We start from the raw sequence: 20,815 nt of genomic DNA on the forward strand, positions 1-20,815 counted from the left end.
CACTACACACTGTATGGAGAGCTCTGCCGTCACTACACACTGTATGGAGAGCTCTGCCGTCACTACACACTGTATGGAGAGCTCTGCCGTCACTACACACTGTATAGAGAGCTCTGCCGTCACTACACACTGTATAGAGAGCTCTGCCGTCACTACGCACTGTATGGAGAGCTTTGCCGTCACTACGCACTGTATGGAGAGCTCTGCCGTCACTACGCACTGTATGGAGAGCTCTGCCGTCACTACGCACTGTATAGAGAGCTCTGCCGTCACTACACACTGTATAGAGAGCTCTGCCGTCACTACACACTGTATAGAGAGCTCTGCCGTCACTACACACTGTATAGAGAGCTCTGCCGTCACTACACACTGTATAGAGAGCTCTGCCGTCACTACACACTGTATAGAGAGCTCTGCCGTCACTACACACTGTATAGAGAGCTCTGCCGGCACTACACACTGTATAGAGAGCTCTGCCGTCACTACACACTGTATAGAGAGCTCTGCCGTCACTACACACTGTATAGAGAGCTCTGCCGGCACTACGCACTGTATAGTGTATATCCTGAAGATAGGTCAGTACTATGGAGCTAATTTTCTTTTCCATCTCTGTATTTTGAAATCCCTGATTTATTTTTTTGCCCCACCAATTTTACTGTATGATAGTGGAAAATGACACACTTCCATTTTACTTTTTTAAAAAGGAAATCTGTCAGCAGTATCACCCGCACTAAAGCTGATGCTGATCATAACGATACTTACGGCGTCCAGATTAGCCCAGCCATTCCGACGCAAATCATCTTTTTTCTTTTTATGCAAATGAGGGCCTTGGGGCATGGGCGGAGCTCCGAACCGAACTAGGGGCACGCTGACGTCATCTTCACCGCGAGGCGCTCCGCTCAACTCATCAATATTCATAACCCCCCCTCCCTTCTCTTGCACACGGGGCGCAAGAGCAGTGAGGGGACCGGCGCATGCGCCATATACTAACACGGGGCAAGAGCAGGGAGGGGGTGGTTTGCCCGCCCTGCAAAGATGACGTCAGCGTGCCCCTAGCTCGGTTTGGAGCTCTGCCCATGCCCCATTTGAAGAAAAAGGCGAATTGCGGCGGAACGGCTGGGGGCGAATCTGGACGCCGTGAGTATCGTTATGATCAGCATCACCCGCCCTACAAGCCTGTGTGACAGCTTAAATGGGCACTGTCACCAACTTTATTTTTTGATATGTTGTAGTACTTATGTACTACAACATATCTCTAATATACTTTTATTATTATTTTTTTCATTAAAAAGGTTTAATTTACATTTAAAAACCGGCTACTGAAAAAGGACTGATTTTGGAGTGGCAATCAGCCCTTTTTCAGTTAGGCTGCACTCGCTCCCTGTCTGATTGACAGGCGGGAGCGAGCGCATTGGCTCCCCGGCCACTGGCTGAGAGGCCACTCCTCCCGCACATCGCCGCCGCCACCTCGTTGCCGCCGCTGTCCCTGCACGCCTGCTGCTGGACTCTGCAGTAACTGCAAGTGTAATGAGGGAACGGGGTATGCGGGGCGGTGCGGGGGGGGGGGGGAGGAGGTAACGGGCTAGTGCCGTAGCAGGGGGGGTGAACGGGCTAGCAAAAAAAAAAAAATAGGATGGTGGGAGCTACCCTTTAAGTGCGGGTGAAACTGTTGTCAGATTTCCTATTTATTTTGCCATCAATGGAGTCATTTTTGCAGATACAACTTAGTAGCTTTCATTGGTACATACAACATTTTGTTAAAAAAATAAATAAAATAAAATAAAAAAATGTATATAACCTATAGGTCATTTCATATACGGTGGTACCAATTTTGTATGTAGGGACCTTGAATATGCGTTCGTTTAAGCCAAAGTTTTCTTAAAAAGTGTGCTTCCAGCTGTTGCAAAACTACAACTCCCAGCATGCCCGGACAGCCGTTGGCTGTCCGGGCATGCTGGGAGTTGTAGTTTTGCAACAGCTGAAAGCACACTGGTTGGGAAACGCCGCTCCAGTCTTTTATATAATACACTTCAGTACACGGCAGACCTTAAAGCCACCTCATGGAGTAACTGTTGGCTTAACGGAGGGCATCCCCACCCTCTGTCTTACCACTTAGATGCTGTGGTCAGCATCGACCTTCGCATCTTAGGGGTTAAATGGCCTGGCTGTTAAATCAGAATTGTACATCACAGACTAAGAAGGGGTTAATGCACTGAGCTTCTTTTGTATCTCTACCAGTATATTTATCACCTTTTACAAAAGTCTCTCTACACCGTCCTCGCCATTGATACACGAGCCCTGTAGTGTAACTCTGTATTAACCAGCTGCATGCCGACCTTTTCTCGCTTCGCTCTCTCTCCATTCAGTGTCTCCTGTATCGCGGCGAGGTATTGGGTGTCTGAAGTCCCTTTCTGCTCTCTATTGGGGGGGGGGGGGGGGGGGGGGCAGTCTCACTTTACGCCATGTCTCTCACGAGATATTCACAGGGTGAAACCGAATCTGCCATATCCTTCATATGTCTCTCTGCCCCCCTTTGCCCTCGAAAACCAACGGGCCCGTGGCCAAGGGGCGGGTGTCACTTAGCGTCCCGTCTCATACAGACAACAACTCTGTAACCGGAGAAGGAAAAGGGTTGGGGAGAGGGACAGAACCAAATGTCAGATAAGGCTCTCGTGTCCTAGAGATATATAATAGAAAGTTAGTCATCTCAATGTATAGACAGTACGCCTGAAAATGTGCGGCACTGCAGTATATAGTGACTGCATCAAGGGGAGCCGATAGAAGTAGCCCTTAATTTGGGGAAGTGTCAGATACCCGGCTGAATTCTTGTGGCCTTTTTGCTGCCATGTCAGAGGAAGGACGAGGGAGCGCGAAATTGGATTAAGACGCCGGCGTGGTGAGATGTCCCCATGTTGCCCAGTAATGCATGTTTTGCGTCCTCGGAGAGAGGTGCCAGCTCAGATCTGGAGGTATGAAGCTTCTGCCAGGCTTAGAGAGTGTCTGTATGGTTGTGGTATTGCATCCCCCTATATATGTACTATATGTTCTGTTTTTCTTATTTTATTTATTTTTTTCATTTGTTTTTATTTTTTTGTTGTGTTTTATTTTTTATTTTTATTTTTTTAATTTTATTTTTTTTTCTTTATTTTTTCTAAAATATATATATATATATATATATATATATATATATATATAATTATTTTTTATTTTTTTATTTATTTTGTTTTGCATTCACCTGTGCTGCTCTATACGTATGACTGAATGTTCAGTTGCAGTCCATGTGTGTTTTCTCTCAACAGCCCGACCTGCTGAACTTCAAGAAGGGATGGATGTCCTTGCTGGATGCAAACGGAGAGGTAAGTCCTTCTCCGTGAGTCGTGACTTGGTCAATAATCCTAATCTCAGGTACTGTAGCCAGTTGTACATATATTTATCCAGGTTGTGGACGGGTATATGAAAGCGTTTATGCGTAGTGTATACCGTACGGTTGGAGAATATTTATTCTTTCACGTCGTGTTTTCCGTATCCCTGGAGCCGTAATTCATCATCGCTGGTTTACAAAGACCGTACCTGCAGCTGTCGTATTGTGGTGTTCGGGTGAACGCTGGATAAGGGTGCGTTCACACGGCCGTCTGTCCCCCGTTTTGTTTCCTTTTTTTGCAGGCTCTAAACTGATTCAAAACGGTTTTAAAAAAATCCCATTCATGTGAATGGGATTCTTTTACAATCCGTTTGCACCCGTCTGCACTCATTTCATTTTTTTTTTTTTTTTGACTGCAGAAAAAACGGCACATGCAGTATTTTTCTACCGTCCAAAACACGGAAGAGAAAACGGATACAGTAAATTTAACATTGAAGTCTATGGAAAACGGATGAGCCTTTAATGTCATCCGTTTGCATCTGTTTTTTCAATCCGTTTTTTGATCCGTTTTTACTTTTGAGCATGCTCAGAACAAAAAAACATTTATTTATTTTTTTGGTTTATTAACTGAACAAAAAACGGATACAAACGGATAACATCCGTTTGCATCCGTAATTGTCCGTTTTTTTTTTTTTAAAGTCCGTTTTTAATTTTGACAGGAGAAGGACGGGTCTATACAGCCGTGTGAATGCAACCTAATACAAGTTAGACTATTAAAGATCACGTTTATAGTGCCCCCTAGGTGTTCTCTCCCTAATACCACCTATAGGTAACTACCCTGTAAGCCAATGTCCATCCCTTATCAGCCTTAAGACTAGGGCTTTAAAAGCTCTTTTATGGATTGGACATTGACTTACTGCAGTGTTTCCCAACAAGTATAACTCCAGCTGTTGCAAAACTACAACTCCCAGCATGCCCGGACAGCCGAAGGCTGTCCGGGCATGCTGGGAGTTGTAGTTTTGCAACAGCTGGAGGTACACTGATTGGAAAACATAACTTATAGGCACCACAGAGACAGTTTTCTTCCTTTGTAAGAGAGTTATACGGTATCAAAAAAAGTATCCTCTATCAGTAGGAAATGGGATAAGTGTCAGATTGCGGGGGTCTGATCGATGGGACCCCTGCGATCTCCCACCTGGTGCCCCCGCTCTCTGCTTGAATGAAATAAGTTGACCACGGCACAAAGTTGTGGTGTTGACGCCTCCTCTGTGCATCTATATGGGAGAGCTGGAGAAACAGGGGGAGATTTATTAAAACCTGTGCAGAGGAAAATTTGCCCAGTTGACCATAGCAACCAATCAGATTGTTTCTTTCATTTTTAACAAGTCCTCTGCTAAATGAAAGAAGAAATCTGACTGGTTGCTATGGGCAACTGGACAACCTGATTGGTTGCTATGGTCAACTGGGCAACTTTTCCTCTGCACAGGTTTTGCTAAATCTCCGCCACAGTGTTCTGACACTTATCCCCTAAGTTTTTTGAAACCGGACTACTCTTTTAAGTTGAGATCATTTGCATAATTTTTTTTCCCCCATGGAGCATTGCATGTGAAACTTTCTCCTCAATCAGAACCAGCAGCTCCTTTATACTTGTCACTGGACATGCATATCTTGTATACGGAGCAGGGCGGTACAAAGGTGCGTGAAGCTGGATAACTATTTTGGCTAAGATCAAGTGTAGTATCTGTTCTTATCAGTTTCATGCTGGTGGCAGGCGACGCCAGTGTGGAGCTGGTGGGGATGGGTGCTGCATGGTAGGGAGCAGGTGTACCGGGGCTTTCCGGGGCTGGTTCTGAGGAATCGGCTCGACAGCTGCCCCGATGTGACCTGTTTCCTCCGGGTCTGGCCATGAGGCTGAGAGGGTCTAAAGCCGAGGTACTTTAGTGTGGTGACCCCGAGGTGCCGAAACTCACTGGGAATACTGGCTCACTGAGTTGAAGCACGGGCACCATGATCTCTTCACCTTTGTGGCACTCATCTCTTGATTCCCGGCCTTCTGGCTGGGATCAGAGAAATTTTTATAGATCCGGCCGGATGTCCGGGCAGTATATCTGCACACATTCACTTATTTCTTTCTTTTTTTGTCTCTCTGTGTCACTTTTTGCGTGTTGTGTGTCCACAGGATTTGCCAGGATGCGGTAGCCCTTCTGAGTGTCCCTTCTGGCAGTCTAGGGGAGGTGTGTGTGGCCATTAGGTTCTTCACCTCCCTACAAACACCTCGGGTACTCCTGCTTTGGCAGGGTACCTACCGTTATTGGCTCTGCGGGCAGATACCTTGGCTAACGCCAAGAGGGATGCCGGGAGCATTTGTGTTCCCTTAGCAGCTTTGGTAAAATGGGACAACGAACCTGGAACCTCACAGGTACCTTTTGGTCCGGAGGCGAAGGGTAAGGTTTGTTGGGGGGCCTCTCTCCTATCGGGGAAGGGCTTGCGATAGACCGGATCCTATGTGCACTTATTTTTAGTGTAACACGTGTGCACTTTTTCTTGTACTCTGGGTGATTCGAGAGCACGTTCCTCGGCACTTAAAAAAAAAAAAAAAAATTTAAATGTAAAAAAAAAAACTATAGAATGAATGAGACGGATGTTGGTATATCATGAAAATTCTATTTCTTCCTTTCTTGTAGTGGAAAAAGCACTGGTTTGTCCTAACCGATTCCAGCCTCAGGTATTACAGAGACTCCAATGCTGAAGAGGTAAGGATCTGGTTTCTCAATGAATGATTTTCCGTTTCTTGTGTAAAGTGTGAATACGTTTAAAGGAGTACTCCTAAGGAAAAAATGCTTTAAAATCAACTGGTGCCGGGAATTTATAGAGATTTGTAAATTGTAAAATCTTAATCCCACAACTTCCTCTAGAGCATACAGCAGCTAAGTACTGGAAGGATTAAAATATAGAAATAGAAGTAATTTACAAATCTTTTTAAATTCCTGGCACCAGTTGATTTGGAAATATTATTTTTCCCGCCAGAGTACCCCTTTAATACAACGGAAGATGTATTTCCTATCCTCTTCCCAGTCTTGTTCATTTGTCCTTCAACAAACTTCCTTTCTTACACCTACAAAAATAAATAATAATTATAATAATACCCCGCCTAACCATGTTCCTCCAACATGCGGCACTTATAATAATAAACAAAAGGAAGCTAAAAATAATGCAATCCAATAGTTAAAAAAAAAAAATCTAAACATAACAACTACACCTACATTAGAGGAAGAGAGGATAATCCATGGCTTCCTTGTTTCTGGGCATACAGTGATATATCTGCAGACAAGTAATTAAAGTCTACCTGTCTGTTAAAAAAACAAAAAACTTTTAACATGTCACACAGACATGTCAAGAGTTTTGATCGATCGGGTGCTGAGACACCCACCTAATAAGGGAACAAGCGGGGATAAGTGACTTCCCAGCTCCCAGTGAGATTTGTATTGCTGCTACATAGAATTATAGTGGCGCAGTGAGACAAAGATCGCATAAAGTATGTCTCTCCCCACATGTTCTCCAGATCAAGGTGGGGTCTTTGCACTGAGGCGCTAACCAATCAAAACTTTTGACGTCAAAAGTTAAGTGACAGGTATTGCTTATAGCCGCTTAAAGGGGTTTCCAGGATTTTAAAAACAGAGCTGAGTTTGTTTAAAAAAACCAAAAAACAGCACCACCCTCTTTCCTCTGGTTTAGTGGTTTTACAGCTTGGCTCCATTGAAGTGAATGGAGCCAAGTTGTAATACCAGACACAACCTGAGGACATGTGTGGTGCTGTTTTTGAAAGATTTTAGCTGTGGGTTTGTATTCCTAGATAACCCTTTTAGGGATGGTTCACACACAGCGCATCTGCACGCAGTCACAGAGCGATGGCAGAGCAAGCTCCCTGTTGGGGCCGGGTAGCTCTGTGTGTCCCCTCATTATCCGACATAATGTATATTCCAGAAATTAGTGTTATTTAGTTTGGACATGTTTACTAGAGATGACCGAAGTTACAGTAAATTCGATTCGTCACGAATGTCGCGGCTCGGCGGTTGCTTACTTTATCCTGCATAAATTAGTTCAGCTTTCAGGTGCTCCGGTGGGCTGGAAAAGGTGGATACAGTCCTAGGAGAGAGTCTCCAGCCTACCGGAGCACCTGAAAGCTGAACTCCTTTATGCAGGCTAAAGTAAGCAACCGCCGAGCCGCGAGGTTCGTGACGAATCGAATTTCTGTAAGTCCGCTCATCTATACTGTTTACTAACACGTCCCTCCTTGCCTCTGTACCAAATTCTCATAATGTTCCTATAACACCACTTAATGGTGTATGAAAACTGATACTTTTTGGGTTCGTGGGTGCTCTGTTGAACTAAATTTCCCAGCATCCCGTTTTTCAATTTGGAGACTGAATTTTATCCCTCCCACACACCATACATTCGGCACACCCATTGCAGCACAGCCATGCTCCCTGGCTTGCAACGTGGCCACATTCCCTATAGTGTATGGAGGCTGAAGGTTGCGCATGTGCACTATGTGCTGACAGTCTGTGCCGAGATCATGTGACAGTGGGAAACGCCTTCAGCGCTGTCACGGCGGCGTGTACTGATGCCGCACACAACATCAGCAGCTAACTTGCCAAACAAGAAGCAGCCAAGCCCCCTGTGATAAGGGTATTAATGACACATTGTCCTGGGCCATACAGCAAACTGGGAAAGGCCCAATACAGAGTTTATTTGGCATGCCGTACAATAATGAACATGCGATCACAACACTAAAATGAAAAAAAACTAAACGGGAAGAACCACAAAAAAAGCAGGCAAAGTAAGATAATTTCACATTGATGTAACTTTACACCAGGGGCACAAAAGTTTAAAAAGTAAAAACCTGGGATACCGCTTTAAAGACTATGGATACCTCTGATATGAAAAAAAATGCTTTGGACATGATAGTGGTTACTTTAAAGGGGCAAAGGGGGTACTCTGCTGCTAGACATCTTATCCTTCTACCCAAAGGATAAGGGATAATATGTCTGATCGCGGGTGTCCCGCTGCTGGGGACCCTGTGATCTTTCGCAGCACTCGGCGTTCTAAACAAAACGCCAGGTTCCTGCGGCTGTGATCGTGTCATCACGTCCGCGCCCCCTCGTGACATCACGCCATGCCCCTCCATTCATGTCTATGGGAGGGGGTGTGTCGGCTGACACACCCCCTCCCATAGACCTGAATGGAGGGGGCGTGTCATGAGGTCACAAGGGGCGTGGACATGACATCACAATCACTGCCTCCGGCTCCGAGCGTTCTGAACAAACTGTTCAGAATGCTGGAGCATCGGAGTACCCCTTTAAAAGGAACCTGTCAATAGTTTTATGCTGCCCAAACTAGGCAAAATAAAACTGGTGCAGGCATCGCCATTCCAGAACACTATGGGGGAAATTTATCAAAACCTGTCTAGAGGGGAAAATTGCTGAGTTGCCCATAGCAACCAATCAGATCGCTTCTTTCCCTTTTATAAAGTCATCTGAAAGAAGCGATCTGATTGGTTGCCATGGGCAACTCGACAACTTTTCCTCTGGACAGGTTTTGATACATCTCCCCCTATGTATTTACGCTTGGGCGTTTCGGAATAATCTTAGTTTAAAAATGCTGCGGGGTCCCAAAGGCTGTTCTCCTATACGCTGCTAGGGAGAGACTTGTCACTTGTCACTGGGCAGGGACCACCTGTCTTGACACCCACCCTGCGGACTATTTACCTTGGTCCCGATGGCATTTATAAATTATAATTACTCCCCCCAGCCCATTGGAGTAATTAATTGTGTCCTGGAGTCGCCATGCCGTACCAGTTTTATGCTGCCTGTGGTATGGGCAGCATGAAACCAATGCCAGGTTCCCTTTAAGAGCCATTACTTTAGAAAGAATTCACAATCCTAAGGAACGTCAGCTGATTCCTACATTAGCATGTTCTTTGTCCTGAGGCATTCAGCAGCTCGCCTCACCCATTACTTCACCCGTGCTGTATAAATTACAAACCAAGGAAAAACAAGTAGAAAACTACTATAAGATTCAGGGCTTATCATAGCATAAAGGAAAGATAGAAGGTATTTTCAGCACTTTGAAACACAGACCCAAAGGTTAGGAATTCCTCCCCAATGCTGGGAGCCGTTTCTGCTCCGGGAATGTAATGCTTGGTCGGCCGCATTGTCTGTTTCATTGCATAAATGGAACCTGGCTGTAGATTTGGACCCATCTGGCAGGTTCTTAGCTCAGTGCTTTCCAACCAGGATCCCTCCAGCTGTTGCAAAATTACAACTCCCAACATGCCCGGACAGCCAAAGGCTGTCCGGGCATGCTGGGAGTTGTAGTTTTGCAACAGCTGGAGGCACGCTGGTTGGAAAGCACTTACTTAACTGGGTCATAAGCTTATATTGGGCACTAGAGATGAGCGAACTTACAGTAAGTTCGATTTGTCACAAACTTCTCGGCTCGGCAGTTGATGTTTTATCCTGTATGAATTAGTTCAGCTTTTAGGGGCTCCGGTGGGCTGGAAAAGGTGGATACAGTCCTAGGAGACTCTTTCCTAGGAATGTATCCACCTTTTCCAGCCCACCGGAGCACCTGAAGGCTGAACTAATCTATGCAGGAAAAGTCATCAACTGCCGAGCCGAGAAGTTTGTCACGAATCGAATTTACTGTAAGTTCGCTCATCTCTATTGGGCACTAAAGTCTGTGTTCATTATTCATCCTTTTTCCAAATACTGTCTCTGTCTAGGATAGTTACCCTCCAGCTACATTGCATGCAGCATTTTTCAATCCATTTTTTATTTCATAATTATTTTTTCAATCCAAATTTATATATTCCCATAGGTCCAGCGCCATGCTCCATTTTAGCCAATAGAGCGCTAAAGGGGGCACTGGGCCCAAATCATCCAGCCTGTTGCATCTCATGTTGCCATACATGGTGCCTCCAGATCCCCGAACATATGTTAAGGAACTCCTACACCTTTGTTTTCCAAGCAGGGTGCCTCCAGCTGTTGCAAAACTACAACTCCCAGCATGCCCAGACAGCCAAAGGCTGTCTGGGCATACTGGGAGTTGTAGTTTTGCAACAGCCGGAGGTGACCTGCTTGGAAAACGCTGTCCTACAGGGTTTGTTAGAAAATAGTAGCCTGCTGCCACTGGGATCCCTTCACCAACAGCAATGGTCCTCCAACACAGTCCTTAACCCCTTAAGGACGCAGGACGTAAATGTACGTCCTGGTGAGGTGGTACTTAACGCACCAGGACGTACATTTACGTCCTAAGCATAACCGCGGGCATCGGAGCGATGCCCGTGTCATGCGCGGCTGATCCCGGCTGCTAATCGCAGCCAGGGACCCGCCGGCAATGGCCGATGCCCGCGATCTCGCGGGCGTCCGCCATTAACCCCTCAGGTGCCGGGATCAATACAGATCCCGGCATCTGCGGCGGTTCGCGATTTAAATGAACGATCGGATCGCCCGCAGCGCTGCTGCGGGGATCCGATCATTCATAACGCCGCACGGAGGTCCCCTCTCCTTCCTCCGTGCGGCTCCCGGCGTCTCCTGCTCTGGTCTGTGATCGAGCAGACCAGAGCAGAAGATGACCGATAATACTGATCTGTTCTATGTCCTATACATAGAACAGATCAGTATTAGCAATCATGGTATTGCTATGAATAGTCCCCTATGGGGACTATTCAAGTGTAAAAAAAAAATGTAAAAGTAAAAGTAAAAAAAAAAGTGAAAAATCCCCTCCCCCAATAAAAAAGTAAAACGTCCGTTTTTTCCTATTTTACCCCCAAAAAGCGTAAAAAAACATTTTTTATAGACATATTTGGTATCGCCGCGTGCGTAAATGTCCGAACTATTAAAATAAAATGTTAATGATCCCGTACGGTGAACGGAGTGAATGAAAAAAAATAAAAATGTCCCAAATTCCTACTTTTTTAATACATTTTATTAAAAAAAAAATTATAAAAAATGTATTAAAAGTTTTTTATATGCAAATGTGGTATCAAAAAAAAGTACAGATCATGGCGCAAAAAATGAGCCCTCATACCGCCACTTATACGGAAAAATAAAAAAGTTAGAGGTCATCAAAATAAAGGGATTATAAACGTACTAATTTGGTTGAAAAGTTTGTGATTTTTTTTAAGCGCAACAATAATATAAAAGTATATAATAATGGGTATCATTTTAATTGTATTGACCCTCAGAATAAAGAACACATGTCATTTTTACCATAAATTGTACGGCGTGAAAACAAAACCTTCCAAAATTAGCAAAATTGCGTTTTTCGTTTTCATTTCCCCACAAAAATAGTGTTTTTTGGTTGCGCCATACATTTTATGATATAATGAGTGATGTCATTACAAAGGAAAACTGGTCGCGCAAAAAAACAAGCCCTCATACTAGTCTGTGGATGAAAATATAAAAGAGTTATGATTTTTAGAAGGCGAGGAGGAAAAAATGAAAACGTAAAAATTAAATTGTCTGAGTCCTTAAGGCCAAAATGGGCTGAGTCCTTAAGGGGTTAAAGGGGTATTCCAGGAAAAATGTATTTTTTTTTACATATCAACTGGCTCCAGAAAGTTAAACAGATTTGTAAATTACTTCTATTAAAAAATCTTAATCCTTCTAATAATTATCAGCTGCTGAAGTTGAGTTGTTCTTTTCTGTCTAAGTACTGAAAGGATTAAGATTTTTTTTTAATAGAAGTCATTTAAAAATCTGTTTAACTTTTTGGAGTCAGTTGATATATATAAAAAAAATCCTGGATAACCCCTTTAAGGCCCACCAACATTTAAATATGCACTGTCATTAAAACTAATTTTAGTTTTTGTACTACTTATGGTAAATAAAAAAAATCTTTCAAATGTACTTTGTTTAAAAAAATATAAAAATAAAAAGTGTTGTTTGTTGTTTAAAAAAAAAAGCTGCCACTAGGTGTCTTCCTACTTGTCCAAGAACATTTCCCCCATCTCTTGCACAGACTTTGGACTCCTGCTGTCCTGGCAGAAGTCCAAAATCAGGAAATGCAGTCTGGAGTGCTAAGGATGTGTGTGTGTGTGCAGCCTTAGCCAATCATAGCTCATCACACACTGAACTGCTCTGGGCTGTGTGTAGCAGAGTGAGGGAGGAAGTTCTCCCCTGTATGGCTTTAGATGATGTCACGCCTGCTGGGGAACGCCCCTTCCCAGTCTGTGAATCTGACTGAGACTGAGCAGAAATTACAGAGCAATATCAAGGTAGAAAACTAAAGAATTATAAAATAAAGGCAGGGGGAGGTTTATCATGATGGGGGCAGTGAACAAGATCATGACAGGTACTCTTTAATTCACTTACCCCACCGGAATATAACAGGGAAAAAGTAAAATCCTGGACTTTTGGTGGGTCTTAGGGCTTGGGGACCTCTGCGCAACACAGCTGGGGGGCCTCTACCATACAGTTACATTTTTCTTTTTATACGGATTACTTCTTGGAGGCATTGCTGCGGCAATGCATCCCCCCCCCCCTTTTTTTATTTTTTTATTTTAAAAGAATTTGTCCATCAGGGTTGCGAAAAAGACAAGATAAACTGTTGCCAGATGTCTGCCAAGTTATAGGGAGGATTATGCGGGGGTGTTGGAAACTCTGTATGTTCTGGACTCCTCCACAGTATAAATTCTTGTAAAGGAGGGGTGTCAGCATTGGGGTCCTGGGTGCAAATACAAAGACTACATCTTCATGAGTCTGTGTGGTCTTTGTGTTTGCATAGGATTGCTTCAGGTACTCCGGATTCCTCCCACACTCTAATTACATACCCATAGGTTAATTTGGAACTAGCAAAGGGCCCTTAGGGTGTGTTCACTTGTTCAGTTTATTATTGCAAATATATACAAAGCCAGGAAAAGAACATAGATGGAAGACACCTAGAAAGGAAAGACTGAGACTTCTCATTTGTTTAAATCCATTTGCAATTAAAATCTGTACATCTTTGTGTTCTCTCTCTTTGCGTAATGTTGGAAACAGGTTGTAACCCTCATAGAAGGTTCAGTGGTAAGAAACAAGGCCTTTATGTGGGACTGCTTCTACAATATCAGGTTGTTGTACTCTAGTGGTCTTCAACCTGCGGGCCTCCAGCTGTTGCAAAACTACAAAATCCAGCATGCCCAGACAGCCTTCGGCAGTTTTGGAGCATAACGTTATGTAGCCCTATTTGTTAGTATGTCCCCCCCCCCCCCCCCTCCCTCCCCTAATCTCTGCTTTATCTGGACAAGTTTTGCAACGTTCCACAGCACCAACATGGAATGTGAATGAGGCCGTACTCAGGAATTCTTTGCTTATTGGGTCTATGAGTGTTGTGTATATGAGGAGGATCAGCTTTTACTGTGATGTGTAGCGTGAAGGAAATTATCTTAATTTTTTCCATTTGACAGTGGTTTTGACTTTTTGGCCCAGTTCACACATGTTGGATTGAGAGGGGTTGTTCCACCAAAGTTATTATTTATGATGACCTGTTCTTACAGCAGGATTGATTTCAATGAGATTCTGCTTCAGAATTACTGCCAGTTGGCTCACAAATCCCTCTGTCCTGCTGCTCACTCATTCTGACATCCACTGCTCAGGAAAGTGGCGTAACGGAGGCAAGCACTGAGCTCGGCCTCACTCACCATACATTCTCTTCCTCCCTGAGTGTGCTGTGCTGGGTCTTTTCATCCAATCACGCTGCTCTGTAATCCCCTCCTCACCGTTTTCATGCTACAGTCTGATAGACAAGACAGGAGTGAGCACAGACGAGTGCTAGTCCCACCCTCACAGGATTATGTCCTGGATGATAGGGTGACCTCTAGTGGTTTTAAGAATCCATGATTTCTCTAAAAAGGAGAGAATTTTTTTATGACGTATGTGAGAAAGGTTTAATGTTTTGCCAAGATGTACAACACATAAAAAGTTTTTGATCCTGACAATGCCAGTTTAAAATCCCGGCGCACATCCACAGGTAAAATGTTCAGCATTTACTGCCACGTGTGACTTCGGTCTGTGTGTGTGTGAGGCTCAGAAGCCAAGTTTGTAGGAAAGCAAAGTATCAGTGCAGGTTTTAACACATTTTTTGCTCTCTCCTTAGGCAGATGAATTAGATGGAGAGATTGATCTCCGGACTTGCACCGACGTGCCTGAGTTTTCTGTACAGAGGAATTATGGATTCCAAATTCATGTGAGTTTAACATGAATGATCTACAGGAATTGGTTGTCCATGTTATGTCTGCGTATTGCATTGCTTTATGTCAGGCTGGGTTCACACTACGTTTTCTCCCATACGGGAGCGCTTACGGCAGGGGGGAGCTAAAACCTCGCTCTCCCGTATGCCTTCGTATGCGCTCCCGTTTGTCATTCATTTCAATGAGCCGGCCGGAGTGAAACGTTCGGTCCGGTCGGCTCATTTTTGCACCGTATGCGCTTTTACAACCGGACCTAAAACTGTGGTCAACCACGGTTTGAGGTCCGGTTGTAAAAGCGCATACGGCGCAAAAATGAGCCGAACGGACCGAACCTTTCACTCCGGCCGGCTCATTGAAATGAATGACATACGGGAGTGCATACGAAGGCATACGGGAGCGCAAGGTTTTAGCTCCCCCCTGCCGTATGCGCTCCCGTATGGGAGAAAACGTAGTGTGAACCCAGCCTCACTGATATTTTTATCTAGAAATTTTAGTACCATATTTATCGGCGTATAACCCGCACCCCCATTTTAACAGGCAAATTTAAGTAAAATAAATAAATAAATGTAAAATAAATGACTTGGACTAAATGCCACATGATCCCCCCCCCCCAACTTTGATTTCCCCTGCAACTCAATTTGGTCAACCCCCCCCCCCCCCCAGTGCCACATCATTTCTCTCCTTTTATCAGCCCCTGTGCCACATTTACCACTCTCATCACCCCCCCCTTTATAATTCCCCCGTCTCATCGCCCCCCCCCCCCCCACCCTGTCTCATCATCTCCCCCCCCCCCCCCCCCCCCCAAAATCATTCCTTCTATGCCATTTCTCCCATTCCTCATCATTCCCACCCCCTGCCTCATCATTCCCCATTTTCCCCTGCTTTTTGTTGTTTTTTATTTTCCTTACCCGGCCACGTTCCGGCAGGCCAGGTCAGGAAGGTAAGGAAAATAAAAATAATAAAAGCACAGCGGGAGAAGTCTGAGCCCACAGGAGCAGCTGCTGGTCACTGTTTTAAAGTGTCTGCGGCCGGGCTGCTCATCCTTAACATGCAGCCGCCGCCGCGAACACTTTGAATCAGTGACCAGCACATTTATCGACGTATAACACGCAGGTAGGGTTTTCGCCTTAAATTTAAGTTCTAAAAGTGTGTGTTATACGCCGATAAATACGGTATTTTTGTTACATGTATCAATTACTGATCTGTGGCATTTACTATTCAGTATCATATCTACCTTTTTATTTGCTGCCGTTTTATTGTGGTAGTCGGATGAGGGCCCACTCCCCAATACCTATTCCGTCAAGGCTTTATGTGCCTTTTTAATGTATTATGTTACATGTTGCATTATCATACACGTTGCTTGTATTATGATACTTCTAAGATAAAGGGGGCTGCCTCATTTCTTTCCATCTCCAACCATTCTTCTCTTGGCTTTACCATACCGCTTCAGGTATCAAAATACTTTGCTAGCTTTCTCTGCTTGTTTCCATCCTGGAAAGCATTAAAGGGGTACTCCGCCCCTCAACATCTTATCCCCTACCCAAAGGATAGGGGATGAGATGTCTGATCGCCGGGGTCCCGACGCTGGGACCCCCACGATCTCTGTGCAGCACTTGGCATTCGTGTAGAACACTGGAAGCGGGCGGTGGGGGTCGTGACGTCACGGCCATGCCCCTCGTGACATCACGCCATGCCCCCTCAATGCAAATCTATAGACTCTCATAGACTTGCATTGAGGGGGCATGGCGTGACGTCACAACCCTGCCGCCCGCTCCAAGCGTTCTGAACAAAATGTTCCGAACGCTGGGGCAGTGGAGTACCCCTTTAAAGGAATTGTCCCAACTTGGCAATTAGAGTTTCCAACCACCTCCAGACTGTTTGTTTGTTGTCCCCGGTGTTAATGAGGAAGTTACTCAATGTGTGTAATTCCTATTGACTTTAATAGGATATAGGCAAATCATGTAGCCCTGCAGGGTATGCCTGTTTACATAGCCCCGCTGTTTACGTTACTCCAGGAGTTATGTGGTTTGCGCAACTCCCACTAAAGTCAAATACGAATTATGCAAATGGCGTAACTTCCCCTCTTCGAAAAATTTTTGACAGCGTAAAGGTAGCTGGAAAGTCAAATTGCTGAAATGGGACAACCCTTTAACGGGGTATTCCCATGTCATCAGTGATGTTGTTTTGCTTGGATATGTCATTACATTATGATCAGAGAGGGCCTGACCTCTAGGGACCCCTCTGAGAATGATGGAAGTGGGGGCCTGACCTCTAGGGGACCCCTCTGAGAATGATGGAAGTGGGGGACTGACCTCTAGGGGACCCCTCTGAGAATGATGGAAGTGGAGACCTGGTTTAGGCGAGCTGTGTCCCCTCACTGGTTTTTCCTTGCATGTCGGCCCCTAGCTCTCCTGCTGGAGATGGAAATTGCAGCCTAGCCCTATTCTAGTCAATGGGGATGGCTGTAGTTGGCCAAGTGGCCAGGAGCAATGGAAGGAAAACTCAAGTAATGTAGCGCTACACCAGCACTGTGTCCTCTTCATTCTCATGATTGGTGGGGGTCCCAGAGGTCAGACCACCACTAATCATAAAGTCATGGGCCATGGCATTTCATAGCAATGTGTTATCCATTTGAGATGGCAGTACCCCTTAAGTGCAATTGATTTTGGTGACAATTAACAGTAAAAAGGCATCACTTTATGCCACCACTAAAAAAACACAGATTTTTATTTTATTTTTAATCTTCTTACTCTCCTAGACAAATGAAGGCATATTCACACTTTCCGCCATGACATCTGGTATAAGGAGAAACTGGATTGAAGCACTGAGAAAAAATGTCCACCCGGTTTCCATCCCCGATGTGACCAAGTAAGCCATGGTGTTCCTTCAGGTGTTCTTTGTGACTTGGATCCGGATGCAAAATCTATGCCAGCGCAATTTTTTGTCCAAGAGGCTTAAGGCAGTACTGGAAAATAATGGTGGCCCCACAAATTATTGACACTTTGGGCCCCATTTGGACATTTCCACTTAACGTTGTACTCTATATTGTTGCCAAGGTTTAGACATTAATGGCTGTGTGTTGCGTTATTTTGGGGGGGACACAACATCAAACACTGTTATACAGTCTGTGCACTTACTACCGTATTTTTCGTCCTATAGGACCCACCGGCATATAAAACGCACCCAATTTTAAAGGTGCAAAATCTAGAAAAAAAAGATTCTGAACCCAACAGTGATCTTCTACCTGCGGACCTCCAGATGTTGCAAAACTACAACTCCCAGCATGCCCGGACAGCCGTTGGCTGTCCGGGCATGCTGGGAGTTGTAGTTTTGCAACATCTGGAGGTCCGCAGGTTGAAGACCACTGGATAGGAGGTAGAACTCACGTGTCCCCGCCGCTCCAGACCCGTCACCGCTGCCCTAGATGTCGATCCATCTCTGTCGCCGCGTCCCCGTGGTGTCCCCGACGCTTCGGAAGTCGTCTTCCCCGGGATCTACGCTCTCCGTCGCCGTAATCGCGTCGCTACGCACGCCGCTCCTATTGGATGACGGGACGGGGTGCGCAACGACGTGATGACGTTGAAGGAGAGCGCCGGCCAAGAAGGGGATCCCGGCACGGAGCAGACACCGAAGAGGCAGGTAAGGTCCCTCCCGGTGTCTTGTAAGCTGTTCGGGACACCGCGATTTCACCGCGGCGGTCCTAAACAGCCCGACTGAGCAGTCGGGTTAGTGTCACTTTCCCTTCAGACGCGGCGGTCAGCTTTGATCGCCGCGTCTGAAGGGTTAATACTGGGCATCACCGCGATCGGTGATGTCCTGTATTAGCCGCGGGTCCCGGCCGTTGATGGCCGCAGGGACCGCCGTGATAGGGGTGTATTCACCGTATAACACGCACCAACTTTCCCCCCCCCTGTTTTGGGGAAGAAAAAGTGCGTCTTATACAGCGAAAAATACGGTACTTACATTGTAGCAGAAGGTCATTTCTAGTTGAGTGTCATTTCGTGTTTTCACATGAAAATGTAGAATAAAATATATATACAAAAATGTAAGGGGTGTATTCACTTATGGGATATGCTGTATATTAGTGATACAGGTGGAATACAGGTCTACGTGTGTATATGTTTAAAAAAAATATACCTTTTTTTTTGGCCGATATTACAGTTTTTACAAAATTCTTATTCGACAAAATGTATGCAACATTGAGCCAAATTGGTCTTGTTTTGTAGATATGTTTGTGGTATATTGCATGTGTAAGTATGTGGTATAGATGTGAACTTATCCCTATGTCTCCTAGCTATTGAGGGGTGCTACTGCCCATGGTGGCTCTTGCTCTTGCCACCATTTGACTTTGTGTGAAATATGCAGCAATCTCTAAGTATTCCTTCTTTTCTAGGCTGTCAGAGAGCAATAAGGAAAATACTTTAGTTTCCACACGACTGAATCAGAGGCCAGAGGAACTCAGGCTTAGTTCCGAAGTCAGAACTAGAAAAGTGGAGCTGGCAGGATCCCGACATGGTTCATTTGATTATGTGGAGTTGTCACCACTGTCCCCAGGAGAAGAGCGGGATCAGAAATCTGAGGAGCGCAGACGCTGGTTTGAAGCGCCCCCTGGAGGAGACTCCTCTTCTGCACGTCGTATTACACAGACACCTCTCACAGAGGAGCTAAAACAACGTCTCAGTGAAGACATTGAGGCTAAATGGAAGGAACTAGAGAGGCTACCATTACGAGAAACAAAACAGACGTCCCTTACCTGTTTGCTTGGTGGAAGCAGAAGCAAAACTGGAGGAGAAAACACAGCCGCACTTGAGAAACAGGTACGTAGGGGTAATAGTGTAGTCTACTACATTATTCCATCCTCTGTTTGGCAAAGAGCTAACACTTTTAATAAGCCCTGTGTAGAAAATAGAATTTAATGGAAGAAACATCCCTGCAGCCTTAGTCCTCAGGCTGGACTGTAGATTTCTTGTCAAAAGGAGGAGTTGCTTTCATCTGATAGAAACTGTTTTTACTTTTGTCGATAAGTATACATGCTGTTTATACGGAGTTGTAAATGCAGCCTAAAAACCCCTTCTACACAAGCCAACAGGCTGAACAGAACGAGCGCTGATCTCGCTCATCGAGGCTCGTCTGCTGATCCTTCAGGCTGTGTTCATACCAGTGTTTCCTAAATAGGATTCTGCTGCACCAGGCACACAGAAGAATTTCTGCTGTGGAACCATCTGCCGTTGATCTGTCAATTCTTTTGGCAGCATCAGCTCGGAAATGCATTGCCGTCTATGGAGACGGCACATTTCCCAAAATGTCCTGCCACCGGCATGTTCCAGCAGGTGCCCGCTATTTGCAGGATGTCTGTGCGTGTGGCATATTAGCAAACACAAGACCTATTGATATTTATTTGTGCTGTTTTAGGACAGGCTCACCCGTGGCCCATCAGCAGAGTATTTCACGCTGCGGATGCACCGATGGTAGTCACAGAGGAACTGCAGAGTGAGCGCCCATGATGGCGGCCAGGTAGCTCTGTGTTCACTCACAGCGGGAGATCTGCCACTGCAAATGGACACCTAGAGCTACCTGGCCTCAGCCGGGATCTTGCTCTGCCGTCCCTCTGTGACTGCCGTTGGTGCACCCGCAGCATAAAATATGCGTTGGATGTGCCCAGCGTGACCCTGCTCTTAGTGTTTGACTATTATTACATAATTCAGGCTCAATTCACATTGGATCCATCCCTCTGTACATGGGGGGGGGGGGGGGGGCCTGAGCATCCTATTTACTTAGCCTTATTTTATTTACCAGTATTTAACGGAGTATAGCATTATAAATTGATGTTTCCTGATCAGTGTGCCTCCAGCTGTTGTAAAACTACAACTCCCTGCATGCACAGACAGCCACAAGCAGTCCAGGCATGCTGGGAATTGTAGTTTTGCAACAGCTGGGGGCACACTCATTGCTAAACACTGTTATGAATGGTTGTGCTTTATCTGTAGATACAGAGCTTAAAGATGCAGCTGGAGAAGGCTCAGAAGGGTGGAGGTGAGACGGCTTTACCCCATGGTTATATATCTCAGGTAGGTCACACCTGGACCACAGGATGATGTACAGGGTGGGCTATTTATATGGATACACCTTAATAAAATGGGAATGGTTTGTGATATTAACTTCCTATTTGTGGCACATTAGTATATGTGAGGGGGGGAAACTTTTCAAGATAGGTGGTGACC

The 20,815-nt window shown here is 45.2% G+C and overlaps 1 protein-coding gene across 4 annotated transcripts in view; it reads left to right on the forward strand.

The window, feature by feature from the left end:
* TRIOBP (TRIO and F-actin binding protein) overlaps positions 1-20,815 on the forward strand; it is a 117,773-nt gene that overhangs the window by 64,483 nt on the left and 32,475 nt on the right. For all 4 annotated transcript variants that reach the window (XM_056523914.1, XM_056523915.1, XM_056523916.1 and 1 more), the window contains 6 exons: positions 3,300-3,356; positions 6,046-6,114; positions 14,501-14,590; positions 17,353-17,462; positions 18,988-19,411; positions 20,582-20,662. In XM_056523914.1, the coding sequence (XP_056379889.1) occupies positions 3,300-3,356; positions 6,046-6,114; positions 14,501-14,590; positions 17,353-17,462; positions 18,988-19,411; positions 20,582-20,662 (831 nt within the window). The remainder of the gene's footprint in view (positions 1-3,299; positions 3,357-6,045; positions 6,115-14,500; positions 14,591-17,352; positions 17,463-18,987; positions 19,412-20,581; positions 20,663-20,815) is intronic.

The sequence above is a fragment of the Hyla sarda genome, chromosome 6 (assembly GCF_029499605.1).
Source record: "Hyla sarda isolate aHylSar1 chromosome 6, aHylSar1.hap1, whole genome shotgun sequence".
In the NCBI taxonomy this organism is placed as follows: Eukaryota; Metazoa; Chordata; class Amphibia; order Anura; family Hylidae; genus Hyla; species Hyla sarda.